At 47.7% G+C, this 21671-nt stretch overlaps 1 protein-coding gene across 3 annotated transcripts in view; it reads left to right on the forward strand.

Annotated features, from left to right (window-relative positions):
- The window catches only part of tasp1 (taspase, threonine aspartase, 1), a 92419-nt gene that overhangs the window by 68954 nt on the left and 1794 nt on the right, over positions 1-21671 (forward strand). For 2 of the 3 annotated variants that reach the window (XM_036945982.1, XM_036945983.1), the window contains exons 11-13: positions 3034-3144; positions 9661-9768; positions 11068-11141. In XM_036945982.1, the coding sequence (XP_036801877.1) occupies positions 3034-3144; positions 9661-9768; positions 11068-11141 (293 nt within the window). The remainder of the gene's footprint in view (positions 1-3033; positions 3145-9660; positions 9769-11067; positions 11142-21671) is intronic. The other variant, XM_036945984.1, reaches the window with a different exon arrangement.

Genomic DNA, 21671 nt, shown 5'->3' on the forward strand with positions numbered 1-21671 from the left:
AAGGTGGGACACCTGTTTAGTCTGAAGGTGAAGGTGGGGACACCTGTTTAGTTGGGAGGTGAAGGTGGGGACACCTGTTTAGTCGGGAGGTGAAGGTGGGGACACCTGTTTAGTTGGGAGGTGAAGGTCGGGACACCTGTTTAGTCTGAAGGTGAAGGTGGGGACACCTGTTTAGTTGGGAGGTGAAGGTGGGGACACCTGTTTAGTTGGGAGGTGAAGGTGGGGACACGTGTTTAGTTGGGAGGTGAAGGTGGGACACCTGTTTAGTCTGAAGGTGAAGATGGGGACACCTGTTTAGTTGGGAGGTGAAGGTGGGACACCTGTTTAGTCTGAAGGTGAAGGTGGGGACACCTGTTTAGTTGGGAGGTGAAGGTGGGGACACCTGTTTAGTCTGAAGGTGAAGGTGGGGACACCTGTTTAGTCTGAAGGTGAAAGTCGGGACACCTGTTTAGTCTGAAGGTGAAGGTGGGGACACCTGTCTAGTTGGGAGGTGAAGGTGGGGACACCTGTTTAGTTATACTATATGTGCCATCTAGTACTATATGTACCATCTAGTACTATACGTGCCATCTAGTACTATACGTACCATCTAGTACTATACGTGCCATCTAGTACTATACGTACCATCTAGTACTATACGTGCCATCTAGTACTATACGTGCCATCTAGTACTATACGTGCCATCTAGTACTATACGTGCCATCTAGTACTATACGTACCATCTAGTAATATACGTGCCATCTAGTACTATACGTGCCATCTAGTACTATACGTGCCATCTAGTACTATACGTGCCATCTAGTACTATACGTGCCATCTAGTACTATACGTGCCATCTAGTACTATACGTGCCATCTAGTACTATACGTGCCATCTAGTACTATACGTGCCATCTAGTACTATACGTGCCATCTAGTACTACATGTACCATCTAGTACTATACGTGCCAGGGGGGGGCCCTTGTGATTGTCCAGCATGTGCATGCCATGAAGAAAGTGAGAGCCCCGCTTGTGATTGGTCAGCATCCTCTGTGCATGTAGAGAGTGAATGAACGGAGTCTAGCGCGTCTCGTTGGAGGAGGTACCAAAGTCTTAGTTTTAGTTGTGTCAACGGAAGTGCCAGAGTGTGTTTTTTCCATGCGTTCTAGTAATTTGATCATGGCAGTAGAAAGATTATTCAATAGTCGTATAAACTCCTTACTCTGCTCATCTTAAATGTCACAATTGAAGTGAGCATACGGCGAAATAAAACACCTGTTGTTTTTTTTCTTTTTCTGACTTTTCTTTCGTTTTTCATTCGGACATGTAAACCGCTTAGTCGGCGTTCCAGCGTTTTGTTTTTTGATCGGGCATCGGGTAGCCGCCATCTTTTTTAACGTGAGTGAAGTGAGTTCGGAAAAAACGGATTCGTTTGTATAATAGTATAATAGTTTTCACTTACAAAACGTTCTATGTCGCAACTCAGAATCAAAAAGTATCATGGTCGCTGTGGTAGAACGTTTGCGTTTATCAAAAGTCCCATCAGGCAGTCTGATTTCAGATGTGTCCTTGTAAACAGGATTATTAGGGAAATCGTTCTTCTTGCAAAGCGTGTTTTAAACATTTAAATCAAGCCATATTGTATTCATCTGACTATCCACAATAATTACACTGGGTGCATGGAACCGCGTTCAATGAAAGGAGAAAAACCCATACATAACCCATACATAACCCATACATAACCCATACATAACTCATACATAACCCATACATAACCCATACATAACCCATACATAAAAAAACTCATACATAACCCATACATAAAAAAACTCATACATAACCCATACATAACTCATACATAACCCATACATAACCCATACATAACTCATACATAACTCATACATAAAAAAACTCATACATAACCCATACATAAAAAAACTCATACATAACCCATACATAACCCATACATAACTCATACATAACCCATACATAACCCATACATAACCCATACATAACTCATACATAACCCATACATAAAAAAACTCATACATAACCCATACATAACCCATACATAACTCATACATAACTCATACATAACTCATACATAACCCATACATAACTCATACATAACTCATACATAACCCATACATAACTCATACATAACCCATATATAACTCATACATAAAAAAACTCATACATAACCCATACATAACCCATACATAACTCATACATAACCCATACATAACCCATATATAAAAAAACTCATACATAACCCATACATAACCCATACATAACCCATACATAACTCATACATAACCCATATATAAAAAAAACTCATACATAACCCATACATAACTCATACATAACCCATACATAACCCATACATAACCCATACATAACCCATACATAACTCATACATAACTCATACATAACTCATACATAACTCATACATAACCCATACATAACTCATACATAACCCATACATAACCCATACATAACCCATACATAACCCATACATAACTCATACATAACTCATACATAACCCATACATAACTCATACATAAAAAAACTCATACATAACCCATACATAACCCATACATAACTCATACATAACCCATACATAACCCATACATAACTCATACATAACTCATACATAACCCATACATAACTCATACATAACTCATACATAACCCATACATAAAAAAACTCATACATAACCCATACATAACTCATACATAACCCATACATAACTCATACATAACCCATACATAACTCATACATAACCCATACATAACTCATACATAACCCATACATAACTCATACATAACTCATACATAACCCATACATAACTCATACATAACCCATACATAACCCATACATAACTCATACATAACTCATACATAACTCATACATAACTCATACATAACCCATACATAACCCATATATAACTCATACATAACCCATACATAACTCATACATAACCCATACATTGATAAGCATCTCCCTCCTGTCTTCCTGTGTGTGTGTGTGTGTGTGTGTGTGTGTGTGTGTGTAGGTTGTGGGGAACATCTAATACGAACCATGCTAGCGCGTGAGTGTTCTTCTGCCATGCAGTGTGAAGATGCTCACCAGGCGCTGCTGGAGGCTATGCAGAACAAGTTCATCAGTAAGTCACACACACACACACACACACACACTGTCAGTTTCAGCCAAGCATGTGTGTACGGTCTCAGTTTGGCACGGAGGAGGTCATGACAAAAAACTGAAGTGAAAAAGCATTGATTGTCTAACAACTGGAAACGGTGACAACAAAGAGGTCCAAGTGGACCGTGTCTTGGTGAATGGATGACTCACATCTGTTCTGCTAACGGCCCAAACATTCATATTCGACAGACGGCTGTCCTTATTTTCATGGCCACATCAATGTTTTGTTGACAGTTCATTTTGAAGATGGTGTTGGGCTATTTCTGTATTTTCTGTATATTCAGAAGTGGTCAGTGTTGAATAAGCCTTGTTAACTTTGTTGGGCTCTCTCTGTCTTTCTCTGTTTCTCTCTGTTTCTCTCTGTTTCTCTCTGTTTCTCTCTGTCTCTCTCTGTCTTTCTCTCTGTCTCTCTCTGTCTTTCTCTCTGTCTCTCTCTGTTTCTCTCTGTCTTTCTGTCTTTCTCTCTGTTTCTCTCTGTTTCTGTTTCTCCCTGTTTCTCTCTCTGTTTCTCTGTTTCTCTCTGTTTCGCTCTGTTTCTCTCTCTGTTTCTCTCTGTTTCTCTTTGTTTCTCTCTCTGTTTCTCTCTCTGTTTCTCTCTCTGTTTCTCTCAGTTTCTCTCTCTCTCTCTCTCTCTTTCTCTCTGTCTTTCTCTCTTCTCTCTCTCTGTCTCTCTCTTTCTGTCTCTCTCTGTCTCCCTCGGTCTCTGTCTCTCTCTCTCTCTCTCTCTCTCTCTCTCTCTGTCTCTCGCTTTTTTTTTCTCTCTCTTTCTGGGTCTATGAGAGGAAGCGGCCGTTAGAGTTAAACAGAGAGGAGAGAACAGGGCGAGAAAATGTGGAATCATTTGGTGGTTTTGGTCTTCTTCCTTTTTAGAAGTCTGTCTCAGTCCGACCGTTCCGTTCTCTAAAACACTACAACTGTACCCCATATGGCACCCTATTTTAGGATACTACTTATGACCAGGGCCCACGGGGCTCTAACCCGGGGCTCTAACCAGGTCCCACGGGGCTCTAACCACCAGGGCCCGCTGGGCTCTAGCCACCAGGGCCCGCCGGGCTCTAGCCACCAGGGCCCGCCGGGCTCTAGCCACCAGGGCCCGCCGGGCTCTAGCCACCAGGGCCCGCCGGGCTCTAGCCACCAGGGCCCGCCGGGCTCTAGCCACCAGGGCCCGCCGGGCTCTAACCACCAGGGCCCACGGGGCTCTGGTAAAGAATTGTGCCCTGGACAGTTGGAAGAGCGATGATCTAGACTGTCCTGTTGTTGTCTCTGAAGTCTCTCATTAAACCTAACACAGCTCTATAAACCCTTACGCACAGACAGACACACACACACACAGTCTTTCCTTCGTGATGAGAGATGATGAGTCTTTGATGTGGCCAGACAATCCTCACTCAGCTTACACAACCCATTTAATTGAAGCTCCCTAAATAGAATATCTTGAATGATTCTCATTCTTTATGTCCAGCTCTCTAAATAGAATATCATGAATGATTCTCATTCTTTATGTCCAGCTCTCTAAATAGAATATCATGAATGATTCTCATTCTTTATGTCCAGCTCTCTAAATAGAATATCATGAATGATTCTCATTCTTTATGTCCAGCTCTCTAAATAGAATATCATGAATGATTCTCATTCTTTATGTCCAGCTCTCTAAATAGAATATCTTGAATGATTCACATGCTGCTTTTTCTTCTTTGTCAATCTCTTTTTTGAGCAGGAGGGTAGAGAGAGTGACGAGGTAGTGACGAGGTAGTGACGAGGTAGCCCGGAGGGTAGGGAGAGTGATATCGTAGCCCGGAGGGTAGGGAGAGTGACGAGGTAGCCCGGAGGGTAGGGGGAATGACGAGGTAGCCCGGAGGGTAGGGGGAGTGACGAGGTAGCCCGGAGGGTAGGGGGAGTGACGAGGTAGCCCGGAGGGTAGGGGGAGTGACGAGGTAGCCCGGAGGGTAGGGAGAGTGACGAGGTAGCCCGGAGGGTAGGGAGAGTGACGAGGTAGCCCGGAGAGTAGGGAGAGTGACGAGGTAGCCCGGAGGGTAGGGAGAGTGACGAGGTAGCCCGGAGGGTAGGAAGAGTGACGCGGTAGCCCGGAGGGTAGGCGGAGTGACGCGGTAGCCCGGAGGGTAGGCGGAGTGACGCGGTAGCCCGGAGGGTAGGCGGAGTGACGCGGTAGCCCGGAGGGTCGGGGGAGTGACGAGGTAGCCCGGAGGGTAGAGGGAGTGACGAGGTAGCCCGGAGGGTAGGGGGAGTGACGAGGTAGCCCGGAGGGTAGGGGGAGTGACGAGGTAGCCCGGAGGGTAGGGGGAGTGACGAGGTAGCCCGGAGGGTAGGGGGAGTGACGAGGTAGCCCGGAGGGTAGGGAGAGGGACGAGGTAGCCCGGAGGGTAGGGAGAGGGACGAGGTAGCCCGGAGGGTAGGGAGAGGGACGAGGTAGCCCGGAGGGTAGGGAGAGGGACGCGGTAGCCCGGAGGGTAGGGAGAGGGACGCGGTAGCCCGGAGGGTAGGGGGAGTGACGAGGTAGCCCGGAGGGTAGGGGGAGTGACGAGGTAGCCCGGAGGGTAGGGGGAGTGACGAGGTAGCCCGGAGGGTAGGGGGAGTGACGAGGTAGCCCGGAGGGTAGGGGGAGTGACGAGGTAGCCCGGAGGGTAGGGGGAGTGACGAGGTAGCCCGGAGGGTAGGGGGAGTGACGAGGTAGCCCGGAGGGTAGGGGGAGTGACGAGGTAGCCCGGAGGGTAGGGGGAGTGACCAGGTAGCCCGGAGGGTAGGGACGAGGTAGCCCGGAGGGTAGGGGGAGGTAGCGACGACATAGCCAGGAGGGTAGGGGGAGTGACGCGGTAGCCCGGAGGGTAGGGGGAGGTAGCGACGACATAGCCAGGAGGGTAGGGGGAGTGACGCGGTAGCCGGAGAGTAGGGGGAGGTAGCGACGAGGTAGCCCGGAGGGTAGGGGGAGTGACGCGGTAGCCCGGAGGGTAGGGGGAGGTAGCGACGAGGTAGCCAGGAGGGTAGGGGGAGTGACGCGGTAGCCCGGAGGGTAGGGGGAGGTAGCGACGAGATAGCCCGGAGGGTAGGGGGAGGTAGCCAGGAGGGTAGGGGGAGTGACGCGGTAGCCCAGAGGGTAGGGGGAGGTAGCGACGAGGTAGCCCGGAGGGTAGGGGGAGGTAGCCAGGAGGGTAGGGGGAGTGACGCGGTAGCCAGGAGGGTAGGGGGAGGTAGCGACGACATAGCCAGGAGGGTAGGGGGAGTGACGCGGTAGCCAGGAGGGTAGGGGGAGTGACGCGGTAGCCCAGAGGGTAGTGGGAGGTAGCGACGACATAGCCAGGAGGGTAGGGGGAGTGACGCGGTAGCCAGGAGGGTAGTGGGAGGTAGCGACGACATAGCCAGGAGGGTAGGGTGAGTGACGCGGTAGCCAGGAGGGTAGGGGGAGGTAGCGACGACATAGCCAGGAGGGTAGGGGGAGTGACGCGGTAGCCAGGAGGGTAGGGGGAGTGACGCGGTAGCCCAGAGGGTAGGGGGAGGTAGCGACGACATAGCCAGGAGGGTAGGGGGAGTGACGCGGTAGCCCAGAGGGTAGTGGGAGGTAGCGACGAGGTAGCCCGGAGGGTAGGGGGAGTGACGCGGTAGCCCGGAGGTTAGGGGGAGTGACGCGGTAGCCCGGAGGGTAGGGGGAGTGACGAGGTAGCCCGGAGGGTAGGGGGAGTGACGCGGTAGCCCGGAGGGTAGGGGGAGGTAGCGACGACATAGCCAGGAGGGTAGGGTGAGTGACTAGGGGGAGTGACGCGGTAGCCGGGAGGGTAGGGGGAGTGACGCAGTAGCCCAGAGGGTAGGGGGAGGTAGCGACGACATAGCCAGGAGGGTAGGGGGAGTGACGCGGTAGCCCAGAGGGTAGTGGGAGGTAGCGACGAGGTAGCCCGGAGGGTAGGGGGAGTGACGCGGTAGCCCGGAGGGTGTGACGCGGTAGCCCGGAGGGTAGGGGGAGTGACGAGGTATCCCGGAGGGTAGGGGGAGTGACGCGGTAGCCCGGAGGGTAGGGGGAGGTAGCGACGACATAGCCAGGAGGGTAGGGTGAGTGACGCGGTAGCCCAGAGGGTAGGGGGAGGTAGCGACGACATAGCCGGGAGGGTAGGGGGAGTGACGCGGTAGCCCAGAGGGTAGTGGGAGGTAGCGACGAGGTAGCCCGGAGGGTAGGGGGAGTGACGCGGTAGCCCGGAGGGTAGGGGGAGTGACGCGGTAGCCCGGAGGGTAGGGGGAGTGACGAGGTAGCCCAGAGGGTAGGGGGAGTGACGCGGTAGCCCGGAGGGTAGGGGGAGGTAGCGACGACATAGCCAGGAGGGTAGGGTGAGTGACTAGGGGGAGTGACGCGGTAGCCCGGAGGGTAGGGGGAGTGACGAGGTAGCCCGGAGGGTAGGGGGAGTGACGCGGTAGCCCGGAGGGTAGGGGGAGGTAGCGACAACATAGCCAGGAGGGTAGGGGGAGTGACGCGGTAGCCAGGAGGGTAGGGGGAGTGACTAGGGGGAGTGACGCGGTAGCCCGGAGGGTAGGGGGAGTGACGCGGTAGCCCGGAGGGTAGGGGGAGTGACGCGTTAGCCCAGAGGGTAGGGGGAGGTAGCGACGACATAGCCAGGAGGGTAGGGGGAGTGACGCGGTAGCCCGGAGGGTAGGGTGAGTGACTAGGGGGAGTGACGCGGTAGCCCGGTGGGTAGGGGGAGTGACGCGGTAGCCCGGAGGGTAGGGGGAGTGACGCGGTAGCCCAGAGGGTAGGGGGAGGTAGCGACGACATAGCCAGGAGGGTAGGGGGAGTGACGCGGTAGCCAGGAGGGTAGGGGGAGGTAGCGACGAGGTAGCCCGGAGGGTAGGGGGAGGTAGCGACGACATAGCCAGGAGGGTAGGGGGAGTGACGACATGGAGGTTGATTAAGGCAGCCCCCCACCACCTCTCTGATTCAGAGGGGTTGGGTTAAATGAGGAAGACACAGTTCAGTTGAATGTATTGTTGGACAGCTGACTAGAAACCCCCCCTTCCCTTTCATCAGGGTGCTCAGTGCAAGTGATTCAAACACAGAAGGTGTGTCTGCCTTTTATATGGACAAATACGTGTTAACATCTACACCAATCGCTTGGTCGAAGGAACAGGGCGACTCTCGGTCGACCAATTACATTTTTTTTTTAGTCGGGGACAGCCCTAACACACACACACACACACACACACACACTGAGAAAATAATTGCTAGCTGTTGTTTAGTTTATCCCTGACCGGGTTGAGGAATAACAGTGAAATTCATACCATTTAATTCCTGATAGATATTAGACAACTCTCAGCTCAGTTGAATTCCTGATAGATATTAGACAACTCTCAGCTCAGTTGAATTCCTGATAGATATCAGACAGCTCTCGGCTCAGTTGAATTCCTGATAGATATCAGACAACTCTCAGCTCAGTTGAATTCCTGATAGATATCAGACAACTCTCAGCTCAGTTGAATTCCTGATAGATATTAGACAACTCTCAGCTCAGTTGAATTCCTGATAGATATTAGACAACTCTCAGTTCAGTTGAATTCCTGATAGATATTAGACAACTCTCAGTTGAATTCCTGATAGATATTAGACAACTCTCAGTTGAATTCCTGATAGATATTAGACAACTCTCAGCTCAGTTGAATTCCTGATAGATATTAGACAACTCTCAGTTCAGTTGAATTCCTGATAGATATTAGACAACTCTCAGTTCAGTTGAATTCCTGATAGATATTAGACAACTCTCAGTTGAATTCCTGATAGATATTAGACAACTCTCAGTTGAATTCCTGATAGATATCAGACAACTCTCAGCTCAGTTGAATTCCTGATAGATATTAGACAGCTCTCAGCTCAGTTGAATTCCTGATAGATATTAGACAGCTCTCAGCTCAGTTGAATTCCTGATAGATATTAGACAGCTCTCAGCTCAGTTGAATTCCTGATAGATATTAGACAGCTCTCAGCTCAGTTGAATTCCTGATAGATATTAGACAGCTCTCAGCTCAGTTGAATTCCTGATAGATATTAGACAGCTCTCAGCTCAGTTGAATTCCTGATAAATATTAGACAGCTCTCAGCTCAGTTGAATTCCTGATAGATATTAGACAGCTCTCGGCTCAGTTGAATTCCTCCTATACAGATGGGTAACTGTCTGTCTCCCCAGATGGGTAACTGTCTGTCTCCCCAGATGGGTAACTGTCTGTCTCCCCAGATGGGTAACTGTCTGTCTCCCCAGATGGGTAACTGTCTGTCTCCCCAGATGGGTAACTGTCTGTCTCCCCAGATGGGTGACCTTCACAACATGGTCACCACTCATAAGCATTTCATAATGGTAGGAATGTATTATGAAGACTTAAAGGTAATAAAGTGTTACCCAACAATGAAGAGTCATTTTATATTAGTTATATAGACTAAAAACATTCTCCCCATACCCTGTCTCCCCCTCCCCTCCTCTGTCTCCACCAGGTTCCCCGTTCCTGGCCAGTGAGGACTGTGTCCTTGGAGGGGTCATCGTCCTGAGGTGCTGCAGATGTTCCGACGCTCAACCCTCTCCTGACATCCAGGCTATACTGGGTAAGAGTTTACAACCCAACCCTCTCCTGACATCCAGGCTATACTGGGTAAGAGTTTATAAACCAACCCTCTCCTGACATCCAGGCTATACTGGGTAAGAGTTTACAACCCAACCCTCTCCTGACATCCAGGCTATACTGGGTAAGAGTTTACAACCCAACCCTCTCCTGACATCCAGGCTATACTGGGTAAGAGTTTATAAACCAACCCTCTCCTGACATCCAGGCTATACTGGGTAAGAGTTTACAACCCAACCCTCTCCTGACATCCAGGCTATACTGGGTAAGAGTTTATAAACCAACCCTCTCCTGACATCCAGGCTATACTGGGTAAGACTTTACAACCCAACTCTCTCCTGACATCCAGGCTATACTGGGTAAGAGTTTATAAACCAACCCTCTCCTGACATCCAGGCTATACTGGGTAAGAGTTTACAACCCAACCCTCTCCTGACATCCAGGCTATACTGGGTAAGAGTTTACAACCCAACCCTCTCCTGACATCCAGGCTATACTGGGTAAGAGTTTATAAACCAACCCTCTCCTGACATCCAGGCTATACTGGGTAAGAGTTTACAACCCAACCCTCTCCTGACATCCAGGCTATACTGGGTAAGAGTTTATAACCCAACCCTCCCCTGACATCCAGGCTATACTGGGTAAGAGTTTACAACCCAACCCTCTCCTGACATCCAGGCTATCTGAAGATGAATGCACTAATTGTGCGTTGCTCTGGATAAATGACTAAAATTTTAATTTGGGACACAGACTTTGTCCCTGCCAGCTGTCAAAGTGCAATGTTTTTCCTCTGTCTGACGGATATAAAGTTTATGAAGTGTGTAACTCCTCAGCTTCTGAGAAACTGGACCAAACTTCCTGGTCCCAATGACCAACAGACTTCTTTTTGTCTACCCTGCACTCATCAACTTTTTTATTTCTCCCTTCCCTCTCTCTCTCCCCCTCCCTCCCCCTCTCTCTCCCCCTCCCTCCCTCTCTCTCCCCCTCCCTCCCTCTCTCTCTTTCTCTCCCTCCCTCTCTCTCCCCCTCCCTCCCTCTCTCTCTCTCTTTCTCTCTCTCTCTCTCTCTCTCCCTCTCTCTCTCTCTCTCTCTCTCGCTCTCTCTCTCCTCTTCCCCTCCCCTTCCCCTCTCTCTCTCTCTTCTTCCCCCTCTCTCTCTCCCCTCTTCCCCTCCCTCTCTCTCTGTCTCTCTCTCTCTCCTCTTCCCCTCCCTCTCTCTCTCTCTCTCTCCCTCTCTTCCCCTCCCTCCCCCCCTCTCCTCCCCCTCCCTCTCCCCCCTCCAGTTGAGTTCCTGTGGAGCCACACTACAGAAAGTATGTGTGTTGGCTACATGTCTGCCCAGGATGGGAAAGCCAAGGTGAGCCTCCACAACAACAACAAACAAACACAAAACATGCCGTATGTCACTGTTTTCTCTGCTAAACTTTATTTAGATTACAAACTGTTCGTAAACATAATAAGTTTGACATGTTAACTAATTCAAATAAATATAATTGGATTACATTGAGAAGTGGTAAAGATATTTAATCATAATATACAAGAACCCGTTTTTTTTTTTTTCCTGTTTTCATGACTTGTGGTTTGAGTTTAACAAGCTCCAGATCTGTTGAAAGTTGTTTGACATTTTCCAGATTTGAAAGCTTTTTATTAGAAAAATGTGACAAAACAAACAAATGAGTGTTTCTGGAAAAAAATGTTCAGTTTTTTTTGTGGTGGAATAGATTAGTTTTTGGAAAAGTGCAGTGTGCTGCACAATAGTTGTGATTTGCAATAAATATACGGAATCGGATTCAACATCCTTCCTCCAACTCTCTTCCTCAACAAACTTCTAAGTAAGTTAGGAGAGATAGAGAGGGGGTGAGAGAGAGAGAGGTGAGAGAGAGAGGTGAGAGAGAGAGGTGAGAGAGAGAGGTGAGAGAGAGAGGTAGGAGAGAGAGAGAGGAGAGAGAGAGAGGAGAGAGAGAGAGAGAGGGGGGGGGGGGAGAGAGCTGGGGCCAACCTGCCTGTGTCGAAATACTCCTACAGCTCTCAACTGTTGTGAACCTCCTACAGCTCTATCAACTGTTGTAAACCTCCTACAGCTCTATCAACTGTTGTAAACCTCCTACAGCTCTATCAACTGTTGTAAACCTCATACAGCTCTATCAACTGTTGTAAACCTCATACAGCTCTATCAACTGTTGTGAACCTCCTACAGCTCTCTCAACTGTTGTGAACCTCCTACAGCTATATCAACTGTTGTGAACCTCCTACAGCTCTATCAACTGTTGTGAACCTCCTACAGCTATATCAACTGTTGTGAACCTCCTACAGCTCTCTCAACTGTTGTGAACCTCCTACAGCTCTATCAACTGTTGTGAACCTCCTACAGCTATATCAACTGTTGTGAACCTCCTACAGCTCTCTCAACTGTTGTGAACCTCCTACAGCTCTATCAACTGTTGTGAACCTCCTACAGCTCTATCAACTGTTGTAAACCTCCTACAGCTCTATCAACTGTTGTGAACCTCCTACAGCTATATCAACTGTTGTGAACCTCCTACAGCTCTCTCAACTGTTGTGAACCTCCTACAGCTCTATCAACTGTTGTGAACCTCCTACAGCTCTATCAACTGTTATAAACCTCCTACAGCTCTATCAACTGTTGTGAACTTGCTACAGCTCTATCAACTGTTGTGAACCTCCTACAGCCCTATCAACTGTTGTAAACCTCCTACAGCTCTATCAACTGTTGTAAACCTCCTACAGCTCTCTCAACTGTTGTGAACCTCCTACAGCTCTATCAACTGTTGTGAACCTGCTACAGCTCTCAACTGTTGTAAACCTCCTACAGCTCTCTCAACTGTTGTAAACCTGCTACAGCTCTCTCAACTGTTGTAAACCTCCTACAGCTCTCTCAACTGTTGTAAACCTCCTACAGCTCTCTCAACTGTTGTGAACCTCCTACAGCTCTATCAACTGTTGTAAACCTCCTACAGCTCTCTCAACTGTTGTAAACCTCCTACAGCTCTCTCAACTGTTGTAAACCTCCTACAGCTCTCTCAACTGTTGTAAACCTCCTACAGCTCTCTCAACTGTTGTGAAGCTCTATCAACTGTTGTAAACCTCCTACAGCTCTATCAACTGTTGTGAACCTGCTACAGCTCTATCAACTGTTGTAAACCTCCTACAGCTCTATCAACTGTTGTAAACCTCCTACAGCTCTCTCAACTGTTGTGAACCTCCTACAGCTCTATCAACTGTTGTGAACCTGCTACAGCTCTCAACTGTTGTAAACCTCCTACAGCTCTCTCAACTGTTGTGAACCTCCTACAGCTCTCTCAACTGTTGTGAACCTCCTACAGCTCTATCAACTGTTGTGAACCTGCTACAGCTCTCAACTGTTGTAAACCTCCTACAGCTCTATCAACTGTTGTGAACCTCCTACAGCTCTCTCAACTGTTGTAAACCTCCTACAGCTCTCTCAACTGTTGTAAACCTCCTACAGCTCTCTCAACTGTTGTGAAGCTCTATCAACTGTTGTAAACCTCCTACAGCTCTATCAACTGTTGTGAACCTCCTATAGCTCTCTCAACTGTTGTAAACCTCCTACAGCTCTATCAACTGTTGTGAACCTCCTACAGCTCTATCAACTGTTGTAAACCTCCTACAGCTCTATCAACTGTTGTAAACCTCCTACAGCTCTATCAACTGTTGTAAACCTCCTACAGCTCTCTCAACTGTTGTAAACCTCCTACAGCTCTATCAACTGTTGTGAACCTCCTACAGCTCTCTCAACTGTTGTAAACCTCCTACAGCTCTCTCAACTGTTGTGAACCTCCTACAGCTCTATCAACTGTTGTGAACCTGCTACAGCTCTATCAACTGTTGTGAACCTGCTACAGCTCTCTCAACTGTTGTAAACCTCCTACAGCTCTCTCAACTGTTGTAAACCTCCTACAGCTCTCTCAACGGTTGTAAACCTGCTACAGCTCTATCAACTGTTGTGAACCTCCTACAGCTCTCTCAACTGTTGTAAACCTCCTACAGCTCTCTCAACTGTTGTAAACCTGCTACAGCTCTCTCAACTGTTGTAAACCTCCTACAGCTCTATCAACTGTTGTAAACCTGCTACAGCTCTATCAACTGTTGTAAACCTCCATCCACCAAGGGGTCAGGAGGTTAAAGGCCTGACTGACTTCCATTTTGTTTACCTCTATCAAACCAACATGTTGCCCTTCAAGAAATTAGCATTTCCTATAACATACAATTTACTTTCTGGTCCACAAGCCACTATGGCAGGTAAATGTAAAAAATAAATTATATATATTTTCTAACCAAAATATCTCCCCCCGCTAAAATGACACCAACAAAACGGATGAACATGCTTTGAAATGTTTATAAAATGTATTACTATTAAGAAGTAATGTGATATATTGCTCAATTTAGTTTTTGACTCTTTTAACCAAAATATCACAGATGAGATTAAAATGGTAACTCGAGTCGTGTCGCTGTGAGACTGTCTGACTAGTAGAAGCCCGGTCTTCTCTTCCCTTACACTCAAATCTAGAAAAACAACCTCTGACTTGTGAACAAAACAATGTAAATAGACCAAGAAACCAAGAAAATAGACTTGTCTCTCTCTCTGTCTCTCTCTGTCTCTCTCTCTGTCTCTCTCTGTCTCTCTCTATCTGTCTCTCTCTCTCTCTGTCTCTCTGTCTCTCTGCCTCTCTCTCTGTCTCTCTCTCTCACTCTCTGTCTCTCTCTCTGTCTCTCTCTCTCTCGCTCTCTCTCTCTCTCTGTCTCTCTCTCTCTCTGTCTCTCTCTCTCTCTCTCTCTGTCTCTCTCTGTCTCTCTCTCTCACTCTCTGTCTCTCTCTCTGTCTCTCTCTCTCTCGCTCTCTCTCTCTCTCTGTCTCTCTCTCTCTCGCTCTCTCTCTCTTCCTCTCTTTCTCTCTCTCTTTCTCTCTGTCTCTCTGTCTCTCTCTCTCATAGCCCAATCCCTCTCTCTCCGGTAGCCCAGTCTACCTCCCTCCCGCCTCTCCTCTGTGTAATTTGCTCGCTGTGCTCTGAGTGTTGGGCCCGGTAGGGGGATGTGAGCCAACTTCACTAGGTCAATATGGTGAATACTCTTCTTTTCTGGGGACAGTAAAGCCTATAAATATCCAAACACAGAAACACACATATGTTTTAAGAACCTGGAGAATCAGTTAAATCTCAGATCAGCCAAGGTGGTTTACCCTTTGACCTTGTGTGGAGACCACCTATATGACCTTTGACCTTGTGTGGAGACCACCCATATGTTCCAGTGGAAGGCTATGTGACGGACTAGAGTAGACCGTTGTCCAGGAGGGAGGGGACTACACAGTAATGTGGAGACTGATAGAGAGGGGACTACACAGTAATGTGGAGACTGATAGAGAGGGGACTACACAGTAATGTGGAGACTGATAGAGAGGGGACTACACAGTAATGTGGAGACTGATAGAGAGGGGACTACACAGTAATGTGGAGACTGATAGAGAGGGGACTACACAGTAATGTGGAGACTGATAGAGAGGGGACTACACAGTAATGTGGAGACTGATAGAGAGGGGACTACACAGTAATGTGGAGACTGATAGAGAGGGGACTACACAGTCATGTGAAGACTGATAGGGAGGGGACTACCCAGTAATGTGGAGACTGATAGAGAGGGGACTACACAGTAATGTGGAGACTGATAGGGGGGGACTACACAGTAATGTGGAGACTGATAGAGAGGGGACTACACAGTAATGTGGAGACTGATAGAGAGGGGACTACACAGTAATGTGGAGACTGATAGGGAGGGGACTACCCAGTAATGTGGAGACTGATGGAGAGGGGACTACACAGTAATGTGGAGGCCATGTGGGGCCGTGCCGGGCTGGGCCGTGCCGGTCCGAGCCGTACCGTGCTAGGCCGGGCCGGGCTGTGCCGTACTGGGCCGTGCCGTGCTGAGGCTGTGCCGTGCTGGGCCGTGCCGGACTGGACCGTGCCGGACTGGGCCGTGCCGTACTTGGCCGTGCCGTACTTGGCCGTGCCGGGCCGTGCCGTACTGGGCCGTGCCGTACTGGGCCGTGCCGGACTGGACCGTGCCGTACTGGGCCGTGCCGTACTGGGCCGTGCCGTGCTGGGCCGTGCCGTACTGGGCCGTGCCGGACTGGGCCGTGCCGTACTTGGCCGTGCCGTACTGGGCCGTGCCGTACTGGGCCGTGCCGTACTGGGCCGTGCCGGACTGGACCGTGCCGTACTGGGCATAATATAACACAGATACTGGTCAAAGAACTGACCCAAGCTGACACCCTTGCGTCCGAAGGTCATAGTTCTGGAGATCTCTGGGCGGATAAAAAATTGACTTAAAACCTAGTTCAGTTTTAAAGCATGTTGGACTTCAAACGGAGTTCAGTTTTAAAGCATGTTATGACAAAAAAATAAAAGAATACAATGACACGTGTTTTATTAAAGCACACTGGGTTTTTCATTTCCATTTCATAGAGACAATAAACATCATAGGATTCTATCAGAACAGTCAATAGGATTCTATCAGAACAGTCATAGGATTCTATCAGGACAGTCATAGGATTCTATCAGAACAGTCAATAGGATTCTATCAGGACAGTCATAGGATTCTATCAGGACAGTCATAGGATTCTATCAGGACAGTCATAGGATTCTATCAGGACAGTCATAGCATTCTATCAGAACAGTCATAGGATTCTATCAGGACAGTCATAGGATTCTATCAGGACAGTCATAGGATTCTATCAGAACAGTCAATAGGATTCTATCAGAACAGTCAATGGATTCTATCAGAACAGTCATAGGATTCTATCAGGACAGTCATAGCATTCTATCAGAACAGTCAATAGGATTCTATCAGGACAGTCATAGGATTCTATCAGGACAGTCATAGCATTCTATCAGGACAGTCATAGGATTCTATCAGAACAGTCATAGGATTCTATCAGAACAGTCATAGCATTCTATCAGGACAGTCATAGGATTCTATCAGGACAGTCATAGGATTCTATCAGAACAGTCATAGCATTCTATCAGAACAGTCATAGGATTCTATCAGAACAGTCAATAGGATTCTATCAGGACAGTCATAGCATTCTATCAGGACAGTCATAGCATTCTATCAGGACAGTCATAGGATTCTATCAGGACAGTCATAGGATTCTATCAGGACAGTCATAGGATTCTATCAGGACAGTCATAGCATTCTATCAGGACAGTCATAGGATTCTATCAGGACAGTCATAGGATTCTATCAGGACAGTCATAGGATTCTATCAGGACAGTCATAGCGTTCTATCAGGACAGTCCTCTTATCCTCCCTCTCCTCTTCTTCTCGTCTCCTCCTCCCCTTTCCTCACTCTCCTCTCCTTCCCCTCTCCACCTTCTTTCCTCCTCTTCTCTCGTCCACTCCTCCTCACCCCCCCCTCCACTCGGGTGTTAACGTGTCAGCTAGCTGCTTTTTTAAACACATCAGCTCAACAAAGGGTTGTGTTTTTTTTCTTCTTCACAGACAAACACAGAAAAAAATTGTTATATTTAAAGTGAATCAGAGGTCCCCAGTGTGGTCAGTCACTTCAATCACTGGAACAACAAGCTGTCAACAGAGAATTGACTGAAAAACATCTGCCTCTTTACTCTTTATGTAATTCTCTCTTTGCTTTGTCACTCCATCCATCAGCCACTCTGGCTCGTAGGAAGACAACCATGGGTTTGATCAGATGCTGTGGATATGCAGTTAAACGTTTGTTAGTATTGTGAGTTGTTGTTGTACAACTCCTGTTGTGTGTTGTGGTGTAGTCAGGTGTGATATAACAGACTAGATCACCTGTAGTGATGTAGTCAGGTGTGATATAACAGACTAGATCACCTGTAGTGGTGTCGTCAGGTGTGATATAACAGACTAGATCACCTGTAGTGCGGTAGTCAGGTGTGATATAACAGACTAGATCACCTGTAGTGGTGTGATATAACAGACTAGATCACCTGTAGTGGTGTGATATAACAGACTAGATCACCTGTAGTGGTGTGATATAACAGACTAGATCACCTGTAGTGATGTAGTCAGGTGTGATATAACAGACTAGATCACCTGTAGTGGTGTGATATAACAGACTAGATCACCTGTAGTGATGTAGTCAGGTGTGATATAACAGACTAGATCACCTGTAGTGGTGTAGTCAGGTGTGTTATAACAGACTAGATCACCTGTAGTGGTGTAGTCAGGTGTGATATAACAGACTAGATCACCTGTAGTGAGGTGTGATATAACAGACTAGATCACCTGTAGTGGTGTGATATAACAGACTAGATCACCTGTAGTGGTGTGATATAACAGACTAGATCACCTGTAGTGGTGTGATATAACAGACTAGATCACCTGTAGTGGTGTGATATAACAGACTAGATCACCTGTAGTCAGGTGTGTTATAACAGACTAGATCACCTGTAGTGGTGTAGTCAGGTGTAATATAACAGCCTAGATCACCTGTAGTGGTGTGATATAACAGACTAGATCACCTGTAGTGGTGTGATATAACAGACTAGATCACCTGTAGTGGTGTGATATAACAGACTAGATCACCTGTAGTGGTGTAGTCAGGTGTAATATAACAGCCTAGATCACCTGTAGTGGTGTGATATAACAGACTAGATCACCTGTAGTGGTGTGATATAACAGACTAGATCACCTGTAGTGGTGTGATATAACAGACTAGATCACCTGTAGTGGTGTGTGATATAACAGACTAGATCACCTGTAGTGGTGTGATATAACAGACTAGATCACCTGTAGTGAGGTGTGATATAACAGACTAGATCACCTGTAGTGGTGTGATATAACAGACTAGATCACCTGTAGTGGTGTGATATAACAGACTAGATCACCTGTAGTGGTGTGATATAACAGACTAGATCACCTGTAGTGGTGTAGTCAGGTGTGATATAACAGCCTAGATCACCTGTAGTGGTGTGATATAACAGACTAGATCACCTGTAGTGGTGTAGTCAGGTGTGATATAACAGACTAGATCACCTGTAGTGGTGTAGTCAGGTGTGATATAACAGACTAGATCACCTGTAGTGGTGTAGTCAGGTGTGATATAACAGACTAGATCACCTGTAGTGATGTAGTCAGGTGTGATATAACAGACTAGATCACCTGTAGTGGTGTAGTCAGGTGTGATATAACAGACTAGATCACCTGTAGTGGTGTAGTCAGGTGTGATATAACAGACTAGATCACCTGTAGTGGTGTAGTCAGGTGTGATATAACAGACTAGATCACCTGTAGTGGTGTAGTCAGGTGTGATATAACAGACTAGATCACCTGTAGTGGTGTCGTCAGGTGTGATATAACAGACTAGATCACCTGTAGTGGTGTAGTCAGGTGTGATATAACAGACTAGATCACCTGTAGTGGTGTAGTCAGGTGTGATATAACAGACTAGATCACCTGTAGTGGTGTAGTCAGGTGTGATATAACAGACTAGATCACCTGTAGTGGTGTAGTCAGGTGTGATATAACAGACTAGATCACCTGTAGTGGTGTAGTCAGGTGTGATATAACAATCCTAATTCGTCCAATAAGGCACTACATTCGTCCTCGTTCAATAGGATCCTGGTGAAACTTAGTGCACTCTTTAGGGAATGGAGTGCCATTTGGGACTGAGCATGTCCTCAGATGACCTATGTGAGCTGGGGGGGGGGTCCTGTTCATTATGCACCAAACGGAAGAAAACAAATTGAAACCCCCGGAAGGGACTACCATGACTTGTCCAATAAGAAAAACTCTTTGAGTTTTTATGTTACAAAATATTTTTAAACGTTTTCTTTTGCGTGCCCTAATGAAGAGGGCCTAGTGTTCACTCTACTTCAGTTTAGTGGATCTTCTTACCAGGCTGGGGACACATGTGGCAGACCCAGCCTTAAAATAAAAAAAAATCACTCACACACCCTGAGCGCTGTGGTTGGATAATCACCCTCTGTGGTTGGTTAACTAAGCTCTTTGTTCCTCTTCCCCTCTCACAGCTCTTTCTGTAAATGTTCATCTGGGTTTTGAATGAAACAGAAATGAACGTCTCGGCTGTGCCCCATCTGATAAGTGCTGTTGAGTAGATGATCGTGTTCAGGCTTTTCAACTCATTTACTGTTTCAACTCGGGAGGAAATATTTTAAGTTATTCCATGTTTGAGCACATCAACAAAAAAAAAACAAGTATAATTCAGTCATGGGTCTTCTCCCACCCTTTCACCATTTAAATCCTCTTGAACCCTGTCTAAAGATGAAGGGCAGCTATAGGACGCAGTCAGAGGGTATAGCATAGGTAATAGGCTAGTGTTTCCATATGTGTTCTGGCCTGGGTTGTGTTCGTTAGGCACCAACCAGATGAAAACAGACTGAAAGAGGCAGGGACGATCTGGACTTAATCAGAGAAGCTCTTATCTAATAAGAAAAATTCTTATTCGTTTTTTTCTTCAAACATTCAAAAAAATTCTGTGCCCTATAATGACAGGACCCTGGCCTGTACTGACTCTGACTCTGCCAGGGTTGTCCCACAGTAGTGACAGATTACCTTAGGGTGTTACTGACTGGGAGGGAGGGAACACTGCCTGCCTGGCCTGCTGTAGTTATTACACAAGGAGAGACGTTCTCCTTTGATCCCACAAAGGAAGCCCCAACTCTGTTACTCTGCCCCCGCCCCTTCCCCCCAACCCCCTCCGTTCTCTTTCTGTTCCACATATCCCTCTTCTCCTCCCCCCAACCCCCTCCGTTCTCTTTCTGTTCTACATATCCCTCTTATCCTCCCCCCAACCCCCTCCGTTCTCTTTCTGTTCCACATATCCCTCTTCTCCTCCCCCCAACCCCCTCGTTCTCTTTCTGTTCTACATATCCCTCTTATCCTCCCCCCAACCCCCTCCGTTCTCTTTCTGTTCTACATATCCCTCTTCTCCTCCCCCCAACCCCCTCCGTTCTCTTTCTGTTCTACATATCCCTCTTCTCCTCCCCCCAACCCCATCCGTTCTCTTTCTCTTCTACATATCCCTCTTCTCCTCCCTCCAACCCCCTCCGTTCTCTTTCTCTTCTACATAACCCTCTTCTCCTCCCCCTAACCCCCTCCGTTCTCTTTCTGTTCTACATATCCCTCTTCTCCTCCCCCCAACCCCCTCCGTTCTCTTTCTGTTCCATATATCCCTCTTCTCCTCCTCCCAACCCCCTCCGTTCTCTTTCTGTTCTACATATCCCTCTTCTCCTCCTCCCAACCCCCTCCGTTCTCTTTCTCTTCTACATATCCCTCTTCTCCTCCCCCCAACCCCATACGTTCTCTTTCTCTTCTACATATCCCTCTCCTCCTCCAACAACCCCCTCCGTTCTCTTTCTGTTCTACATAACCCTCTTCTCCTCCCCCAACCCCCTCCGTTCTCTTTCTCTTCTACATATCCCTCTTCTCCTCCCTCCAACCCCCTCCGTTCTCTTTCTCTTCTACATAACCCTCTTCTCCTCCCCCTAACCCCCTCCGTTCTCTTTCTCTTCTACATATCCCTCTTCTCCTCCCCCAACCCTTTCTGTTCTACATATCCCTCTTCTCCTCCCCCCAACCCCCTCCGTTCTCTTTCTGTTCCATATATCCCTCTTCTCCTCCTCCCAACCCCCCTCCGTTCTCTTTCTGTTCTACATATCCCTCTTCTCCTCCTCCCAACCCCCTCCGTTCTCTTTCTCTTCTACATATCCCTCTTCTCCTCCCCCCAACCCCATACGTTCTCTTTCTCTTCTACATATCCCTCTCCTCCTCCAACAACCCCCTCCGTTCTCTTTCTGTTCTACATAACCCTCTTCTCCTCCCCCAACCCCCTCGTTCTCTTTCTGTT

The sequence above is a fragment of the Oncorhynchus mykiss genome, chromosome 16 (assembly GCF_013265735.2).
Source record: "Oncorhynchus mykiss isolate Arlee chromosome 16, USDA_OmykA_1.1, whole genome shotgun sequence".
Lineage (NCBI taxonomy): Eukaryota > Metazoa > Chordata > Actinopteri > Salmoniformes > Salmonidae > Oncorhynchus > Oncorhynchus mykiss.